Raw genomic sequence first — 20,425 nt, forward strand, 5'->3', positions numbered from 1 at the left:
GGTACCAAAGCAGCCATTGTGTGTGTTTTAGGAAGCTACTGAACTGCTTGGTTTCTTCCTTGAACCAAAAATAATTCCTTCCCTTGGAATAAAGAAAGGTTGGCTTTAGTTTGCAGCCAAAGCACTGAAGCACAAGCACATAAGTATGATTTTGCTTATGTTGTTATTATTATTATTATTATCATAATGATAACAACATAAAATGAAACTTTTTGAAATGAATTTCAATTCCTTTATAAAGCAAGTGTTATTGTACTAATCTAATGACTTTTATAAATTAATAAGATATAATATTCAAATATGAAAGTTTGTTTCTAAAATTCACCTTGAAGATTTATTAATGGTCAAAATACTTGGGATGTTTTTGTATTAGGATATTTTTTTTAATTTAATCTTTTTATTTAAATTGTAACATTTTAATCTAAATTGACAAGTCTTTTATCACCACAATTAAACCTTTATAGATAATTATATTTCTTTTTTTATTTTTTTTTCTTATTTTCTAGTAAGTGTGGGTATTTTCCATTTAAAGAATTAAGATTTCAATTTGAATTCTCTCTTTCCAACAAAAAATAGATTATATTAGAGGATAAATTTTAATTTCGTTTTTGAATTAAGAAAATCTAATGGAATTGATTTTTCTTTTTTTTGGTTATTTATGGTATTGAATGGAAAGAAAAAGAAATGGAATGTCCTTTATGGACTGTGGGGACAGTCATCAAGGACATAATCGTAAAATCATATTTGTTTCAGCTTTGTACTCAAAACGGAGGACACTACCACCAATTACCGATGATGCCATCAGTCAGTCTCTTTCGTTTCTTCACCCGCAAAAATCATTTCGAAAACAAAAAAATCTCAAAAGGAGCGAAATTCTCTCTGATTTTCGTTTATGAGGAAAAATTTATGCCATTGCGACTGAAACGGCATGTCGTCGAAGGGGAAAGGGAAGGCGAAGGAGGTGTTCTCCGGGAAGCGGAAGAGCAGCGGAGCCGAGGAGAGCCGTCGGAAACGGAAGAACCCGGGAGTCCTTCAGTTCTTTGAAGACGCTGCTGGCGTTGATCACAATGACGCCAGCGATGACAGCGATATCGATAATTGTATGACTGATCGTTCATTTTCTTCTTCTGTTTGGATTTTTTTTCCTTTTGCTTCGTTTCGGGGTGTTGCATTTTATGGGTTTTATTTATTTCTACCATTTTTTAGGGTTTTTCAATAAAATTTTTGTCTTTCCCTTTTGTGATTTCTTAGGTTGTGGACATGTTTAGTTTAATTTGGAAGAGTTATATTTTTCAAAGTGAAAATAATGATGACATTTGGAAAAGTTGGAAGATTTATTTGCGGCTATTGTTTGGGTTTTTGTTAAAATGAGGGATCATTTTCTGCTTTCTGAATGAACAATCATTTTGTGGAGTTTCGTTGTGAAGTGGCACTGATTAAGTCGTTTTCAAGTTCTCTTTCTCATATGAGATTATTATTAAGTTTTTTTTAAGTGAACGTGATGATAATTGACAGGTCGACCATTGTTCAAAAAGCTTATTCGGTAAAGAAGGGATGAATTGGGATTCAACTTTTAGGAAGATTTTTGTTTTAAAAGGGTTTTGAGGAGTGTTGGACCTTATTGCATGGTGCACGAGGGTCTTTCTTAGAGAAGATTTGTTGTTTGCAATTAGGGCTTTCAATGTGGAGTTTGTCTGTGGGTTTCATCTTTTTCTTCTGCTTTTTTTAAGTACATGAAGTTCTTTTAGGTGAATATGGCGGCAGTATTTTTGAAGAACTAAATATTAAAAGTTCTGGGATAAGTTTGCACAACTTATTTGGTGAAGAAGTGATGATTTGAGCTTCTTTTTCAGAAGATATTTGTTCTATGGAAGGGTTTTGAGGTGTATTCAAATTGTTTTGTGGTGCATGAGGATGGTCCTTCTTGAAGAACTTTTGTCTTTTGCATTTAGGGCTTTTGAATTTGAGGTTGTTATGGATTTCTTTCTCAGATAAGAGTTTGAGGTGGATTTCTTGCATGAGGGTCCTTCATTTTTTTATTTAAATTTAGTGATGTGTTAAATTTACCCCACCCTTGTTCTTCTAAGATGCCTTTCTAACATTTTACATCCCTTGCCATTTTGGACCTCAGAAGATGAACATGAGTGTCACCAGAAGAAAGCTAAACTGTTTTAGCCTTGACAACTTGTCGTGGACCTTATAGTGCCATACACAACGAAACAAATTAATCTTAGTTTATAAATAACTATTGGGCTGTTCAAGCTCTATGTCTATGTTCTTTGCTTGTTAAGAAAATCCTTTTATCTGGGATTTTGATTCTGATTACGTTTATCTTATAAGGTCTTAAGGTTTTCTTGTATTATTACTGCATAATCATCCTGACTTGTTATTGCCTTGCTATATTTCTAATCCCCTGTTTCCTGGTTGTTGACATCAGATTTTATGGAAGAAGAACTAGATCTTAATGTAAATATTGAAGCTGGAAAAACCCATAACCTTCCATTTGTTCCCAAGGAAGAGGTGATTGAGGAAGAATTTGATAAAATAATGGAGGAGCGATACAAGGATGGTGCTGGGTTTGTGACATATGCTGAAGATTCTTATGAAGCTAAGGAATCAATTGATGGTAACTCTGCTGTGCCTTCTTCCAAGGATCCAACCATATGGAAAGTTAAATGTGTGGTATGATTGATGTTGTTAAAATAACATGTCCTATTGAAATTTTAAATTTAGCCTCCATCTTCCCGTACCATTTTTCTTTTACATGTTTCAATAGAAATTTGTTATATGTAGGTTGGACGTGAAAGGCATTCAGCTTTCTGTCTCATGCAGAAGTTTATTGATATGAAATCGCTGGGCAACATATTACAGATAATATCAGCATTCTCTGTAGACCACGTTAAGGGTTTTTTCTACATTGAAGCCAACAGACAATGTGATATTAATGAGGTCGATTATGTTTGAAGATGCCAGAGAATGCCACAGCTTTATTATTTCTATTCGTGTCTATATACTAACATATCTACCTCTTGTTTTATTTTAGGCTTGTAAAGGACTGACTTACATTTATTCTTCTCGAGTGGCGCCAGTTCCAAGCAATGAAGTTTATCATTTGCTCTCTGTCAGAACTAAACGTAGTGAAATCTCTGAGGGCATGTGGGCTCGGGTAAAGAATGGGAAGTATAAGGGGGACCTTGCCCAGGTAGATGTGTTTTCTATAGTTGGATTAAGTTTGCTTTATGCCCTATGCAAAATTTTCATTAGTATGTGTCAAATTTCTTTATGTAGGTAGTGGCTGTAAACAATTCACGGAAAAGAGCAACAGTAAAACTCATTCCAAGAATTGATCTGCAGGCGATGGCTGCAAAATTTGTAATAATACTAATTATCTACTTGAGCTTTCATGTTTTCAGTTGTTATTTGAAGTGCTGGTTGATATCTTATAATTGATTGCTTTGTAATCATCCTAAAATGAGTTTTTCTGGAAGAACCAAAGAGAGCCAGATGGAGCATGTCAATTGACTTTGTTGTTATTTCTAGAAATAGACGGACATTTATTTACAATTCTCTTTCAGAGGAAAGATTTACCAGAATATAGTACTTTATTTTAATTCTTATATATTATTGTGATGAATATGTTTGCAGCAAACAAAGAGAAATAGACATTTAAGTTCCAATTAGTCATTGCTTTTGTTATTTGCTTCCTAAAAGGTTGCTTTCTCTTTTCCAAATTGAATGTCCACCGTCACTTTTTATTCCGTTACAAAACTTGTCCACTTTCTTTTTTTGAATACCTACAACTCTTACTTTTTCTATGTTCCTTATTATTTTTTAAATATATATATTTTTCTTTTTGGCATTATAAACTATAGTTTATTAATATTATTTAAAAAAAATTAAATACACTATAATCTCCATGCCTGCTCTAAAGTGGACATTCAATTTGGAACAGAGGGAGTACTCTATGACAAAGGCAAATGCTAAAAAGCAAACCCATAAGTGATTAAAAAAGTACAAATGACTAAGGTAAAACACCAATCAGCCTATATAAAAGCAAAATTGTGCCTTTGTTATCTATAAATGTTGCTTTCTTTTATTATTATTTTTTTAATTTCTTAGAAGGCATTGTTTGATTTTGTATCCAAATGCACTTTTTTCTTCTTGCTTTTGGCAGCATAAGGCAAGTAGTAAATGCAGCAATTAAATGGTATCTTAGCTGACTTGAGGTTAATGTAGAATGTGCAAGTTCTGTGTATTTTATGTTAAATTGAAGCTGTTTCAAGATTATATTTTGTGTTAACCCAGGCTGTTTTGAGCTGTATTGCTTTTGTTGCCGCTTTTCATCTTTGCTACAGTTATTATAAAGTTGTGGTTTACGTGATAGGAATTGGATAGTTTAAATTTTGGATGTGTTAAGTCTTTGCTTCTTAAAGTTTGAAAGTATTCTATTGTTTCTTTTATAGAGTTGTGGATAATTGTTAGTTGGAAGAATTGAAATGTTCTATCTTGCCAAAGAGATTTACATGCACAAGTTTTTTCAACAAATCACCAATTTTATTATTGCAGGGTGGTGGAATTTCCATTAAGAGGAATGTTACACCAGCACCAAAATTGATAAGTTCAAGTGAACTCGAGTAATACATCTGATCTATACACTTGTATCTATATGGTTTATTTTTTTCAGTTTCATAGATTTTGAGATGTTTATGTTGATGATTGACCCTGCAGGGAGTTTCGTCCTCTCATTCAATATAGACGTGACCGTGACACTGGCATTGGTTTTCAGATACTTGATGGCATGATGCTCAAGGATGGATATCTTTATAAAAGAGTATCTATAGATTCATTAAGCTGCTGGGGGGTTATGCCTACAAAGGAGGAGCTCCTGAAGTTTAGCCATTCTGATAATAATGAATCTGATGATCTGGAGTGGCTCTCACAGCTTTATGGTGAAAGTAAAAGAAAAAAGACCATCAAAATTGATAAAGGAGGTGAAAAAGGAGAGGGCTCAATGGGGTCTGGCATGGAGAATAGCTTTGATCTGCATGATCTTGTCTGTTTTGGGTAATTCTTGAACAGAATTCTTTCACAGTGTAACCATATATGAACTTATTAATCTACTTTGCTTTCATTTGATGTCCATTGCAGCCGGAAAGATTTTGGGCTTATTGTTGGCATGGAAAAAGATGATCATTACAAGGTACATAGATTATATTATTTACGTTATCTCATAATTATTGGCCGCTTACCTGCCATACAATGTGCTAGATTCTAAAAGAGACTTCAGAAGGACCTGTTGTAGTAACTATTGGACAGCATGAGTTAAAGAGTGGACCCCTGGATACAAAGTTTACTGCATTGGATCAGCACTCAAAGACTATATCCATTAATGACACTGTCAAGGTCTTGGAAGGTCAACATGAGGTTTGACAGCTATCTCAAATCACTTTATCATTTTATTATTATTATTTTTATCTCTGTTGGGAGTAGATATAGTCTAATGTATAAAATGTCTCACGTTGCAGGGTGAGCAAGGAATAGTTAAACAAATCTATAGAGGGACCATATTTTTGTATGATGAAAATGAGACAGATAATGGTGGTTTTTTCTGCTGTAAATCACAAATGTGCGAGAAAGTCAAGCAATATTTTGATGCATGCAATGAGAAGGTTGTAAGTCAATGATCTCCTCTCTCTCCTTCCTCTTGAAATTCTTACGATCTATAATGAGTTTTTCTATTTTTGTTCAGGGTGGTGAGCCTGGTCCTGCTGGTTTTGGGGATTTCATGTCATCTCCTAAATCCCCATTATCGCCTAAAAAGCCTTGGCAAGAAAGGGGAACTAGAAGTGATTGTATGTTATGAAATGTCCCATTCTCTATTTTTGTCAGTCAATACCCATTGCATATTCCAATCCAAAGCGTTCACACTAATTAATTATTTCAAATGCAGTCAACAGGGGGAACAGAGATGGAATGTTCTCCATTGGTCAAACCTTAAGAATTCGAGTAGGCCCTTTGAAAGGATACCTTTGCCGTGTCTTAGCTGTGCATTATTCAGATGTTACCGTGAAGCTGGATTCTAAGCAGAAGGTTCTAACAGGTTTGTATACTGATACATGATCTTTTTTATGTGGATAATAGGTTCATATTTTCTGTGATGATGTTATTGGTTTCTTGATGATTCTGTAGTTAAAAATGAGCATCTTGCTGAGGTCCAAGGGAAGAGCTATGCTGCAAATACAAGGTACCTGGATTTTGTAACTGTGATTAATTTATGTTATTTACTTTATATAACCTTTGTAGCGGTCATATTGAAATGTTTTAACGTGCTATTTCTCTTCCTTTGAAAGTGAGCATGGTCGGTTAAGTTCATTCAAGCCATTTGAACTTGGACCGGAAGGCTCCTCTGGAGGTGAGAGATTCTTTGCCCTAGATGTGTCCAAATATTAATTTTTATACAATTATCATAGGTTTTATATTTGATGCACTGACAGTATATAATTTCTATACACTGTCAGGGCATAAGATCATGCCACCTCATTAAAATTTTATAGGACTTAAAAATAAATATTAACTTTTTAAAAAAATTAAAAAAAAAAGATAAACAATTTTTGTTTCTCTCTTAACTTTCTTATACTCAATCTCTTCCTCTTCTCCCCTCAACAACAATAGATTCCAAATCCTAAATTCTTAATTTTGATTCTTCAAAGTAATATTTATTGTACTCTTCTTAATTTAATTCTTAATATTTATATCACTCTTCTATTTTGAAAATACTTTTAAAAAATGGTAATAGATAGTGAGGTAAAATCTTTGATTTGTTCAGCAATGGCTGACATGCCTTGAAGTAAGTTGAATGAAATGAAAAAGGCAATTGGAAAAGGTGGAAAGCAAAACATTAGCCCTAAGAAAATATAATTGCCTTCTAGGAATATAAATGCAGAAGGTGGTTTACAAAAATTACCCAACCTGCATAGCAACTTGCAGCACACATAAAATCTGTAGAACTCAGGCTTTCTTTCAATACCCAGCAAGTCCTCATATTTCAGGTTTGCTGGAGATTAAACAGGATGAAACAAAAATCTACCTAGTGCAACCTCCCTTTAGAGCTGTGAATAGATGAACCCAAAAAAGAGCCCTAAGCAAAAATCCATTTTTTTTCATTGCATGAGTCCCACAAGATTATCATGTTGAAACTTTAAAATGATGTCTTCACAGTGTGAGTTTCAAAGTTGTTTGAAAAATCTCTTTTGTTAATCAAACATAAGTGATAAATAAACAACCATAATATATAGAAAATGGTAAACTAAGAAGAAGATTGAAATAAATATTATCTTTAAGAATCAAAATTAAGGATTTAGAGTTTTGAAAAGAACAAGAGAAGAAGGGATTGGGTGAGATGGAATTGGAGAGAGGAAAAAATTAGTTTTATTTTTTCAAAAATAGTAATATTTGTTTTTAAGTATCTTAAAGTTTTAAATTTACTTTTTGTGAGGTGGCATCATTTGATGCCCTGATAGTGTATGAGAGCTGTACGCTGTCAGTACATTAAATATTTTCCCATTATCATATGCTTAACGATTATTCATTTTGGTCAATTATCTTCTCTATAAAAGGGGCATGAATATTCATTGATGGCATGCTTGAGTGAAAAGTTATTATGTATAACATGAGGCTTGGGTTTTACGATTTATAATGTTGTTTACTCTAAATAATTTAATTTCCTTGAGTATGAGTTTTTTCTGTCTTATATTCATGCTTTGCTTATTCCATGTTATCCTTGTCCTGATGGGTAATCTGATATGCTTTATCCTTTTTCCCCACTTCCTCTTTTTGGAAGATTGGTTGGATAGAGCAGGAACATCAGCTGAGGATGGTGGGTCAAATGGTGAAAGGTAAAAACTATTTAAATTTTGCCGTAAGAGGAAAAAGTATAGAGATGGTTTTTTGCAATGGTGGAGTAGTTTTATTACACGTAGTGTTGGATGCCTTCATACTATGGTTGCATGGATGCCTAATTCTGGATAGGATAAGAATTTGAGTTTTGAGGGTATAGTCTATATGTAATATCTTGGAAAGTAAAATAGGAAATGTCAATCTGTTTTTTCCATTGTCTGAATAACTACGCTCACATTTTATGGCATTTAAATTTATGTTTTTGTTGATTTTTTATTTATTAATTCATTGATGAACTCAATGATTTAGGTTGGCACAGTAGCTAATTATTCTATCTAATTTTATCTAATTTTTACATTGCTGAGCAGGGCCTAACTCTGCCATTCCATTTTATTACCTGAGTCTAATTGTGTGTGCTGTGCTAGCATTTATCTCATTCTTTGGATTTTGTCTTATTTATCTTATTTCCGGATGATGGCCTGGTGTAGTAATTAAACCTAAATGATTCTTGTTTGGTGAGTTAAAATGTAGAACTCATGTTTGACAATGGAAAAAGATTATTGATGAAATATCTTCTCCAAAGACATGTTAGTCGCCTTCTAATGTTTACCTTGGTTGATGTGCTTTCTCACACCTTTTTCTCTTTCTTCATCTTGAATTTGCTTTTCTTTCTGCATTCTGACCCTGGTCTACACTTATATGCAGGAGCTCCTGGCCTAGTTTCTCTGGGCCTGGCACTTCGGTTGGTCCTTAACTTCATACTCTCTCTCTCTCTCTCTCTCTCTCTCACACACACACACACACATGCAGACACACATGCCACCGAATTACACCTGCCAAATATACATAAATATGCATTCAACACAAACAAACATTCACACATTCATTCATGCACATGGTTATATGAGTTTTTGTGATGGTTGCAGCGCCAGGCAGAACCAAATCATTCAAATCTATTTGGTTCTGAGGATACTGATCTGAAGAAAGGTATGATTAATGCACATTATTGGATAATGGGTGATGCCTGGAAAAAGAAACTTTTGCATGCTTAACGGTATTATCTTTCATTGTACATTGTAGATGGTGAAGATTCTGCCTGGGGATGCAAAGTGACTTCAAACCAGAATTCATCTTGGGGTGCTGCAGTTTGTTCTGGGGATAATGATAAAAAAACAGGTATAAGTGATGCGTCTTGTTTGCAAATAAATATTAACTTTTATCAAGAATTTACTTTGTGCTTAGAGTCTGTCCATTTTGTTGTATGTTGTAGATGATGCATGTACTGCTTGGGAAAACAAGGCGACTACAAAGCAGAATTCAGCATGGGCTACAGGTGGCAGTGATCAAGTTGGTAGTTGGGACAGTTGGAATAAAGCTGCCGCCAAGACTGACTCTGGCAGCGGTGCATCTGATGCTTGGGGTAAAGCTATAAGTTCTAGTGGAGATCCATCAGGTGCTTCAAAAGATGTTGGAGGCAGCTGGGGTCAAGCAAAACTTAAAATTGGAAATCCTGCTGATTGCTCAAATATCACCTCTTGGGAGAAAGATAAAAATATGAATGTTGGTGATGACAGTTGGAAAAAGTCAGAAAGTTGGGATAAAGGAAAGAATGTCACTCAAAACTTATCTGGTGTGTGGGACAATGCAGCTGCTAAAAAGAATCAAGTAAATTTGTGGGGCAAAGGTAAAGATGTGGTTGATGCAGGATCATGGGAGAAGAATGGAAACTCAAGTGTTAGAGAGGGCCATTGGAACAATAATGCTTTAGGATCAAATCAACAAGAAAGTTGGGGTAAAAAGAATGATGCTGGTGGTAGTGAAGACAATACTTGGGGTAAAGCTGCAGAGAAGTGGAGCAATAAAGATGATTCTGGTGGAAGCAAGGGAAACTGGGGCAGCTCAACACTTGCGGCAGAAAATGCAAAGGGACGTTGGGGAAGTGCAGGTGCATGTTTGACCAAACTAGAAGCAGTGAGCACTGATGAATCTAGTGGCTGGAAGAAAGCCAATGATTTCAGTGGGAATCAAACTACGAACTGGGACTGCAAGAAAGATGCAAGTGAACTTGCAACAGGTTGGACAAAAGGTGGATCCCATCAGTCTGATGGCTGGAATAAAGGAAAGGTCGCTGATGGAGGAACTTCCTGGGGCAAACAAGATGGAGGTGAACAACTTGGGGGATCTTCATGGGGTGAACAACCTCTTGGAAATGCAGAGAATGATTCCAAGGGGTGGAAGAACAAAAATGATGGTTGGAATAAACCAAGAAGTTCTGGCGGGGATCAGGGATCTGGTGGGTGGGACAAGGGAAAGATGGAAAGTAAAGATGGTACAGCTCCTCAGGGTTCTGGTTGGGGTAAGGGAGGCAATTGGAACTCTAATTCTGGTGGAGCAAGCCAGGGTTCTAATTGGGCTAGGAAAACTGATCCACACGTAGGATCTGGTGAAGCAACTCAAGATTCTAGTTGGGGAAAGAAAAGTGATTGGAACTCAGGATCTGGAGATATGAATCAGGATTCAAACTGGGGTAAGAAAAGCAGTTGGGATGCTGGTTGGAACTCTGGTTCTGGTAGTGCAAAGCAGGATCCCAATTGGGCTAAGAAAAATGATTCGGATTTTGGATCCAGTGATGCAACCAAAGGTTCTGGTTGGGGAAAGAAAAATGACTGGAACTCAGGATCTGGGGATGCAGATTCGGGTTGGAAGAAGAAAAGCGATTGGAACTCTGGAAATGGAAATGAAGACCAAAATGTGACTTTTAGTAGTAGGGGAAGTGGTGGAAATTGGAGGGGAGGTTTTGGTGGTAGGGATAGTTCAGGTAGAGGCTTCAGAGGTAGAGGGAATGCAGACAGAGGAGGTTTTCGGGGTAGAGGTAGATCAGATAGAGGGGGTTTCGGGGTGGAGGTGATGGAGGCTATGGTGGTAGGTGGTGATAGGGGAGGCTTTGGTGGTAGAGGACGTGGAAGGAGGATCAAAATGGGGGTTGGAACAATGGTGATTCTGGTGAAGATAAGTCTTCCAGCTGGAACAAAGAGGCAAACAACGGTGAAGGATGGAAAAGTAATGATGAAATGAAGTGGAACCAAGGCTGGAATGGTAGAACAGGTCCCGGAGATAAACCTAAGGCTTGGAATCAATCAAATGCTGATCAACAAGGCCAATCTTCCCATTGGAGTCAATCCAACAATGTAAAACAAGGTGGCTGGAATAAAGGCACTGGTTCAACCAATGAAGCAGGTGGGAGTGAGGATAACAACTGGAAGTCATCCAGTTCATCTGCTTGGACCAAATGTTCTAGCTGGAGCCATCCAACAGGCAGCAAGAAATTAATGAAGGTAACAATCAGGACCTGGCTCTGCTGGAGGCTGGGATAACCAGGGATCAGGCTGGAACAGAGGAGCAGGCTCTGGAGATCAAGCTAGGACTTGGAATCAATCAAATGCTGCTGATGGAGGCCCATCTTCTGGTTGGAATGAGTCAAAAGATGTAGAAGAAACTAGCGGGAATCGAGATTCATGGGGTAAGGCAGCATCAAGTTCTTGGGGACAGGGTAGCGGTAGTAGCAAGGGAGGATGGTAATTATCATTGAAGTAGTTGCACATTTGCTTACCAAAGGTTTTGATTGCTGTAGAAACTTTATTTTGTTCTCTTGCACAGCTAGGTTCTGAAACCGTAATGCCTCCATGAAAGACGATGTTTATAGCCTGTAATGCTTTTGCATTGCCTACTCTGTAGAGCTCAAGAAAGCCCCATGTTTCATTCTCAGGCAGTAGGTGTACCAACTAGTATGATGTATTTTCCGTAGTCACAGTAACTGCTTTATTTTCCTTTAAAGTTTATGCATATAATGTCTAGGATTGAAGGGTTTAATGTTTTCATAAGTTATGTTATTTAGTTTCTTCGGACTCATAGAATCCCCTGTGAGCTGTGCTGGAAGGGTTCTGCTGGTCATGTTTTCCTTTGCATTAAGCTTCTGCTGTTGGAGATGAAGAGAACTAAGATATAGCATGAACTACAAAAGCATTGACCTTTTTTCTTTTCTTTTAATGGAAAGGAATTGGATGGTTTGAATTAGAGTGGACAGGTTTGTTAGAGCGGGAACCCTTCCAACGCCACCTATTTTGTTGGGTGCAGCGTCTGGAATGACATTTGACATCAATGCTTCGAGTGTAATAATAGTTAGTTTTCATGTTCTAAATTCGACTCCGCCTATCACGGCCTCAGTGGTAGTTGAAAACTCAGTTTGGTAGCAGTCGATAAAAATGACATGGACCATCCGTTTGGCTCTCGTTAGTAAATAACACTGAAAAACGAACCCACTAAATACGCTTGGAAAACAATACTAAGAAAAATTGTGATGTGCTTTGGTGTTTATCTTATGAACTTTGGTCTATAAACCTTGTCTCTACGTCTCACCTATTAGATCAATTACCCAAATCCTTACCAAATCGATGAGTTGGAGAATAAAAAAATTTATTAAAAAAAAAAAAGTGAAAAATAGTCAGTGTTTTAAAATAAAATAAATTGTAAACAAGGTGATTAACAAAGCCGTCTTAGCTCAGCCGGTAGAGCGCATGGCTTTTAACCATGTGGTCGTGGGTTCGATTCCCACAGACGGCGGCTGTATACTAATTACCCAATTTAAAATTACATTTTCTTTTCTCTTTCCTTGGTTTCCCTAAAGACCAATGATCAGAAAGAAACATTTTGGTTGCTTACCTCAGCAGAAATTTTGGGTCTGTTAGTCCTGGTTGTTAAGAGAGACAGAGAGGGCAATGCACCGTTTTCAATAGGAAACTGAAGCTCTATTTATTCCAAATTATTTTAATTATGATAAATTGAGACGAATGGAATTATAATAAAAATCAAGGAAATATCTAAATGAACAATGATAGATAACAAGCCCTTGCAAAAAGTGTTTCAATCTGGTTGAATCAAATTATAATCTACTACTAATATTATAAACATTCATCACATTATCGTAGTGTTCCAGAGTCTGACTTTATGGTTCAATACTTTAACACAAATTACAAAAATATAATTTAATAAATATGTAATAAAATACAACTTACTGACTAATTTGAAAGTCTAAAATCACCTCTTAAACTATTTTCTTTCCTTCAATTTTTGCATTGATTGACAATTAGACTTGGTTCCACCAACCCCATTCTAAACCCTTTTACCCACCATGGTAGAAGAAATCAACAAATTTTCTTGGTCCATAATTGGGATTCCTTTAGATGTACAAGGCAACCTTGTTATACACTCATTCATGAACACTCAAAAGAAGAGATTCTAAAGCCACCCCATAGAACCTACTAAGGTAGATTGCCAAAATTTTCCAATAAGGAGACATGCCATGTTAATTGCACATCATTATCCAAAGAAAAAGGCTAAACAAAAGGAAAAAGAGCAAAACAAAATGGGGGGACCCAAAGACACTGAATTTGATGTGGAATCTAACATTCCACCTCAGCCACCCACATCATATTCATATCCTCTCAATACTCTGCCTTTTTTTCTTCAAGATTGGCAGAAGAATCAACCAAAACTAATCAACAGCTACATATCGTCTGTCTTTGTGCATTTGTTTCTTTGTTAAGTAATTCAGATGGGGACTAGGAACCAAACTAATCAAAGAAATCTTTCCCTTTCTTTCATTTTTATCTAAATTTATCATTGATTTCTTTCCTTTTCTTTTCTTTTTTTTAGCCACATTTCTATAAACAACAATAATAATAATAATTGATGGAGATAGAGCACCATTGGCTGGTGATAGGATACAAAACCAAAATAATTAGAAGAGACAAAAAGATTGAGGCTATGGATGCGGTTGGTGGGGGCGGTGGTGCGCCGCTCCCGAATATCATTCCAAAGTAGTCGCCATCATCTCCGGACCCTGCATTACCGGTGTTGGTGGTGCCGGTGCCGTTGGACCCACTGCCGCTGTATCCTGGATAAGAAAAGCTCCCTGTCTCTTCCCTGTAAAAATAATTCAACAGCAAAATACATAAACTCATGCATCAGACATAAGATTTGTGTCACATGACATAATAAGAGTTCTACATTAAACAGAAATAAATGGCGGTTCATTAGATATTTGTATTATAGATATTGTCCCACATTCCAAGTATTTAAACCGAAAAGTTTGCAGGTTCATAAATAATTGTAAGTTAAGCCTAATCCGGATGCATACATAATCAAATAGAACCTTTTCAAGAGTACCAAATAATAGCAGCAAACCTTCAAGTGGGTATATCAATGGTAGGAAGCTGGAGAAGTGGGTCAGTAATGGGAAAAGAGCATCTTGTGGGGGCAAGTTTGGTTCTTTTGAATATAACTTTTCATGACTTAATTTTGAATTGCAGTTACCATTTTGTGCTGCAAAGAGACAAAAGACTCAAAAAAGTACTTGAGAAACAGTATGGTGCTGACCTAAGATTTTAAGGCTCCTCCATATGGGTGCTGGTGAAAAGAATAAATTAATGACAAAAAAAGAAAAGATATGGGCAGTTTCAGTGAATAGTAATTGGCAGGAGTGGACAATTCACTTTCATTTTAATTTCTCTTTTTGGCATTCAATTCAATGCTGATTATGAAATTCAGAAAAAAAAAGGATTGTTAGAGAAGCTAAAACCATATTGAGGACCCCTGAAATGCAGCATAATATGACTAGGACACACAACAAGTTACTATCAAAAACAAGAGAAAAAGGCGTGTTTTCATAGCAAATTGCATCAAAATCATTTGCATTTCCACATTAAGATTCGGTTCTAGCCTATCTAAGACGTGTTTTCATACTAAGACTTAACAATTTAGAAAGCATCTAAACTTTGCAGACACTCCTCTTGACCTCAATCAACAAGAGTGACATGTTTCATTTCACAGAGTGTAAGGCAAGATTTCATTATCTCCTGATGCTAGGTAACGACAACCAGGAAAAGGACCTTAAATAAGAATACAACCATACTAAACATTTATGGATAGAAAACTTCTCCAACAGTTTATCGAACTAATAATATAGTCAATCCATCCTTCTCAGAATGGAATCTCACATATGCAAACGGTGGTAATAAATGTATCGATCATTATTAACCAGTATCATTGACCAGCATAACTACAGAACCTAATCTTAATATCAAGGAAAACCTTTCGATAGTGCCTTTTTTCTACACTTGCACCAAGCCCTCAACTTCATCTCAGTTCCAAAACCAACCTGTCCACCAGATTCATGATAGAATTTTAGGGGTTGGCCTCAGTTAGTCCATCAACCTCCTTAAGTGGTGACCAACCCACAGTGCTGGGGTGCGACACCTCTACGAGAAAGGGTATGTGCAAATAGGTATCATGCATAACAGAAGCAACTAAAAAGGGCCCAGCAAAGTGCCAACAGGTCAGAGGGAAGGCCCCACTGTCTTCTTCCCCTACTAATACAACTATTTGTCATGTCCAGTTTTATATCAACATCAGACGGTGGGGCCCACATCGGAACAATTAAAAATGATAGGCCCCTATCCTTACTAGCTGGAAAGCAGATCAAAGGCAATATTAACTCAGTCACCTGCCCCTACACGAGTAGAGCACCAAAAGATGACCTGTGTGGGTCTCTCTCTCTCCTACATTTATCCCACACAAGGAAACAAAAAAGATACCCTTTTTCCTTCAGTACATCTCTTGCAACTATACCCTCTTTTTCTCAATTTTATCCCTGCTTACACACATGTGCACATGTTCATGGATTCTGATTGGGACAGTCTTTTTGATAAAGACACTACAACCTTGGATGCCAGTTATATAAACACTAACATATCTGAAGAAAATAGTGAGAATTTATAAATGAAAGATATCTTTTTTTTTTTTAATATGATGAATCTTACATTATGTGCTAATTTGTTTGGATAGCAAGTACTAATCATGCATGGAAGTGTCAACTAAATAGTGCATCTATACTAACCAGTCTCATTGGCAAACCTAATCAATCATTTGATAGGATCAAAAGAAAAAGGAAACGATAAGAGTAATAGAAATACACAAACAATTTAGTATTTATTATACCATTTCTTTTATTTATACATTTTATTAAATCTTGACCTTTAATCAGCCTGAAAAGTTTTGACTTCACAAAGGGTAATTTCAAAAATCAGACTAGGGGGTTTTGGTGTTAGGCTTTTGTGGCAAGTGGTACCACCTATGCTTGCGTAGGCCAAAAACTGGTCTCCAAGAAGAAAATAGTTAAAAAAACAAACACCAGAACCAAAGAGAATCCAATGGTCAAAAAACAAGAATCACAGACTAGAAACAACCTTAAAAGAATTAGTGTTACATAATTACCCTAAAAAGGCAACGACCTTCCCCATGCAAGCATAGGAAAGGCAGATGGATTAAGACAACTGAACTGTTATAAGGCTGAAAGGCTGTGCTCTCACACAGATTCCCAACACAAGCGTGATCACGTGCTTCTATGTGAAAAAAAGGGTATAAAAGACAGTAACTGAAATAAATTAGTGTGAACAAGTCTTAACTTTCAAACTAAAGAATACTTTAATTGTCTCTAAACACAAGACAGTGAGGGTTGTTTAACACTAACAAAGCAACCACTCATTAACTAAAAGCTGAAACTGGTTTTTATTTAGAACTTTGTCTGACCAACAGGGTTCAATGCATGGTTAATTGCAAAAAAAATTTAAAAAAAAAACCTGGCAAGCAGTAAGTGGCAAGGGGCATTTTCGTAAATAAGAGATGAAAAGACAAAAAACCCTACTTCATAATCCAACCACAGGATAAATCTTACTTTCGGTAGTTTCTTGCACCATAGAATCTGAAATCCTAAGGCTTTAAGTTGGAGTAAAGACGGTTAAAAGTGAAAGGAAATTCAGTTATTTATTGGGTTTTCACTTTTCAGATAATTACCTAGCCTCACCGAAGACGCCAGCGTTGAATGTGAGCTGTTGAATGAGAGCAGCAGACTTGGGCTCCACGCTGGAAGCTTTTGCATACTGGGCGCTTAAGCCAGCTCCAGAGGGCACAAAGTATGCTCCATTTACCATTAAGTCCCCCTCTGTCCTCCAGTTCCAGTCTGTCCAGTCTTTCTCGTTTGTCTCCACTCGCTTCGTCACCTGTTTAAAAAACCTACACCGTCAGGATTTGCATTACACGCGCCCAAAGAGGCAAGCTCAAATACGTACCAGGATTCTAAACAATAAAGAGATGTTGCCTTTGTCCAAGGTGGATTTTAGTAGAAAAGGGAAGCTGTAAAGAATTGGCAGCCAAGCCTCTCAGGGCTGGCATGCACTACTAACCCTATCAGACAAAAGCAGTAAACAAACGTAAAAACAGGGTGTTTTTCCCATGCCATTTTTAGTCAAATAAGCTCTCTATATAACATGCAGCATGATCTTGGCACGTTCTAGCCTTCAAAAGGTACATTTTGCACCATTGAAGTTGAAAACACGAATCTAAGACACTAATCTGACTAGACAGAGCAATGAACTTAAATGGGATTTTGGTAAAACTTGAAGCTTGGGAAGTTTGAATAGAGACCGTTATATTGACAATTGTGCATTCAAAGCTTTCTCCTTGCGTTTTTTCTAACATTGTGCGCTCCACTACCAGGGAAGGGGGCCACCGACGCTGTCATCTTCTCTACAAATCTAATACACTTTTAATCACTTTCCCAGTTTTCACTCAGATCTTTGCTCACTTTTCTCACCTTTGCAACCCTCCTTACTCCATTGTCCCAACATTCCACGCGCCACCGCTGCGAGTGGCGACTAGGGAAGAGCTCCACTTGCAAAAATATTCATTTCCCAAAACTCAAGTCAAAAGGTTTCACGAGACAGCCACCAAGAATCATTCATCAATCATAAATTTACCATCATCTCTTAACTCAAAACATTCTAAACCAAAATGTTAAAAGAAAAACAATTAACCAATCAAATAAAATGTGAATACCTCTTTAGCATTGGGGTCCCCTGGTGCAGTATATCGATTCCCCTGACTATTGATGGTAGGGTTTGCACTACCACCGATAGCATACATTTCCCATGCAGTAAAATCATTGTTCACCACGTGTATATACCCCCGCCGGCACCTTGGCATTCTTTGCACCAACGCTTCTCCGAAGTGATTAAAGGCTATGGTCACCTGCATTCCGGAATCAGGCAAATACCTAAAAAAAGGAAATAAAAATAAGATTCTAAAAATTAAAAATGTATATAGAAGCAAAATCCCATCAATATGTTGAAACTCATCTATTAAAATGTCTCAAAATTTACGTCATTTTGATTAGAGGAATTGAGAATGTAGACAGTGAAAGTACCTGTCATCATGGCCCAGAAGCATAACTTCATCATGGTGAGAAAAGTAGCTATTACTAATGGTAATCCCGGTGGACCCCATGATAGCATCGATCAGGCCATCAGTGCAGTAACTAAGGGAGCAGTGATCAATCCAGAGCTTCTGAGAACCAAATATGGAAATCCCATCACCGTCCGACCTCCCTCTCCATCCAACGTGAGTTGGAGATGAAGCAATGTCAGTGTTCCCCGAAGGCTTACAATGGTGCACATGGATGTTATGGATGATGACATGAGACACATACTGCAGAGTTATACACCCATTTCCGGTGATATGAACGTTGGCTCCCCGGCCATCGACGGTTTTGTATGAGTTGAAAATCAGCTCGTGTTTGAGCTTGATGACCATGTTCGTTGAGAAGATGATCCATAGGGGTTCGTTTTGGATGACAGCGTGACGGAGAGTGCCCGGCTTGGGGTTAGCAGGGTTGCCGTCGGAGGAATCGGTGACGGTGTAGATCCGGCCGCCTTTACCACCTAGAGTGCCTTGTCCAAAACCTATGGAGCAGTCGGCTAAGCGTTGGCGGTTGTTGTACCAGTTTGGGTCGCACCGCCAGCAGTCGTCAATGGGGTTTCCGGTGCGACATTGGTCTTTTTCGGTTACAGACAGGGCTTGTCTTCTTGATAAGGACACGTTTAACCTCCTTCAAGGGAAAAAAGCAAAGATTTTGAGAACATGTGGTCAGATTTTTTTGAGGAAACAGGGGAGAAAAACAGAGTATTCTGTTTATTAAATGTGGTATGTGAGAAAATGGGTCTAGATTTTCTTTTCAGTCAGAATCCTTAAAAAAAGAGGAAAAAGAAAAAGGTTTTGGCTTAACAAAACTCTAAAATTGTTTAGAATAACATGAGAATTTTTTTTTTCCTTTATTAGAAAATGCTTTGGGAGAAATCTTTTGAGTAAGAAACAAGGAAGAAACAAAGTAGAAAAAAATGTGGTATCAAAGAAAATGTGGCCACATGTTTTTCAGTCAAAATCCTTGACAAAAAAAGCTAGACCCACAAGAGTGGGTTTTTGGGTCATTAAAACTCTAAAATGGGTAAGAAAATTTTGTTTTTAAAAACAAAATCTTGGGAGAAACCAAAATGCAAAACCCCAGAAAGTTCAAAAGAAGGCTTACCTTTGAACATCTTGAACAACGGATTCAGGGTCAGGGTGCTGGTGAGGGAGGCTAAGATTGAAGGCAGCTCTGGCAATGGAAGAGACAGAACCCAGGATGCATATTAAGAGAATGCAGGTTAAAGGACGCATCCTGGAAAGGGAACAACAATAATGGAAGGGGGCTGGGTTTTAATCTTGTTGGAAGGGGTGGGTTCCCTTTGCTTTCCCCCTTCTGTGAAAAAAAGGTCCCTTCTTTGAACACGATGTCTTGCTTTGCTTGTTATTCGAAAGCACAAAACAAACTTAGGAGGTTGCAAATCCTTGGAAAATGTGAAGTGATTTATATCATAAGTATCCAAAAAATATCATGCTGTCGACAAAGAATAATTTAAACAACAAAAAAAGAACCTTTTTTTTTGTTTTTTTTGTTTTTTTTGTTTTTCTCTCTCTTTTCTGTTGGTTAATCTAATCAGAAGAGAAGGAAAAGAAAACTGCGGCCATAATGGGAGCAAGAGAAAGCAGAGAAAGAAGAATAACCTTATCCGTACTCTCTCTGTTTCCCCTGTTTTCCCTCTTGCAGACTCCCTCAGTTACTCACATTCCTACCTTGCTCCTTAATTATTCTAAGACAAAGAGATAATGAAAAGGAAAAAAAAATCAACTCTCAAAAAGGGTTAATCTAGGAAGAAAGAAAGAGAAGGCAGACAGGGAGCTTATCCAAATGCTGAAAGCTCTTTTCTTTATCTTCCTCCTTTCCTTCTTCCCTTCCCTTAAGACTAAGGTGATCTTTTACCTTTTGTTTGAGGATTGAGATTCTTTACGGGGGAAGGGTTTGAAAGTATATAATAGTTTTCCTTATTTTACCCAATAAGCAAACCAGCCCACGAGTGTGGACAGAACAGCAGAAGCCCCGTTGGAAAAATGTCCTTGTTCCCTGTTGCAAAAGATTTGGTGAAAGAGAAGACAAAAAAGAGGTTAGATTAGATATTAATCAAAGATTCAAAGACTACGCCTCCTTTCAATAGGCTTTTTGCCTTACAACTTCTTTTTGAGTCAGTTAAAATTGGAGGCT

At 37.1% G+C, this 20,425-nt stretch overlaps 2 protein-coding genes and 1 non-coding gene across 3 annotated transcripts; 2 read left to right on the forward strand and 1 right to left on the reverse strand.

The window, feature by feature from the left end:
- Positions 1 to 803: 803 nt before the first annotated feature.
- KTF1 (kow domain-containing transcription factor 1) lies at positions 804 to 11,847 on the forward strand. Its single transcript, XM_089785067.1, is given in 24 exon segments — positions 804 to 1,100; positions 2,438 to 2,682; positions 2,794 to 2,949; positions 3,044 to 3,202; positions 3,289 to 3,372; positions 4,567 to 4,634; positions 4,729 to 5,064; positions 5,149 to 5,200; positions 5,269 to 5,424; positions 5,526 to 5,680; positions 5,682 to 5,730; positions 5,732 to 5,852; positions 5,951 to 6,100; positions 6,190 to 6,244; positions 6,351 to 6,412; positions 7,841 to 7,895; positions 8,602 to 8,638; positions 8,823 to 8,883; positions 8,977 to 9,072; positions 9,167 to 10,792; positions 10,795 to 10,819; positions 10,821 to 10,861; positions 10,864 to 11,237; positions 11,239 to 11,847. Coding segments are annotated over 24 exon segments (4,572 nt in total). The 5' UTR covers positions 804 to 928; the 3' UTR covers positions 11,476 to 11,847.
- A 596-nt stretch (positions 11,848 to 12,443) lies between these two features.
- TRNAK-UUU (transfer RNA lysine (anticodon UUU)) lies at positions 12,444 to 12,516 on the forward strand. The gene has a single exon. It is a non-coding gene; the product is annotated as a tRNA-Lys (tRNA).
- Positions 12,517 to 13,616: 1,100 nt separating this feature from the next.
- On the reverse strand, positions 13,617 to 20,203 carry LOC110425069 (Pectin lyase-like superfamily protein). Its single transcript, XM_021439856.2, has 5 exons — positions 19,373 to 20,203; positions 18,215 to 18,895; positions 17,848 to 18,064; positions 16,807 to 17,012; positions 13,617 to 13,878 (listed from the first exon to the last, which is right to left on the reverse strand). Exons 1-5 carry the CDS (start codon positions 19,501 to 19,503, stop codon positions 13,617 to 13,619), a joined length of 1,497 nt encoding a protein of 498 aa, XP_021295531.1. The 5' UTR covers positions 19,504 to 20,203.
- Between the last annotated feature and the right edge of the window lie 222 nt (positions 20,204 to 20,425).

Source organism: Theobroma umbraticum, unplaced genomic scaffold (genome assembly GCF_002168275.2).
Source record: "Theobroma umbraticum cultivar Fairchild unplaced genomic scaffold, ASM216827v3 scaffold_81.0, whole genome shotgun sequence".
NCBI lineage: Eukaryota > Viridiplantae > Streptophyta > Magnoliopsida > Malvales > Malvaceae > Theobroma > Theobroma umbraticum.

Excerpts from the sequence above, each read along its gene's own strand:
- LOC110425069 (XM_021439856.2), bottom strand. The coding sequence starts at position 19,503 with ATGCGTCCTTTAACCTGCATTCTCTTAATATGCATCCTGGGTTCTGTC. Across the intron at positions 18,896-19,372 it reads GTTGTTCAAGATGTTCAAAG|GAGGTTAAACGTGTCCTTAT; the intron begins GTAAGCCTTCTT and ends TTTCCCTTGAAG. Across the intron at positions 18,065-18,214 it reads CTTCTGGGCCATGATGACAG|GTATTTGCCTGATTCCGGAA; the intron begins GTACTTTCACTG and ends TCCTTTTTTTAG.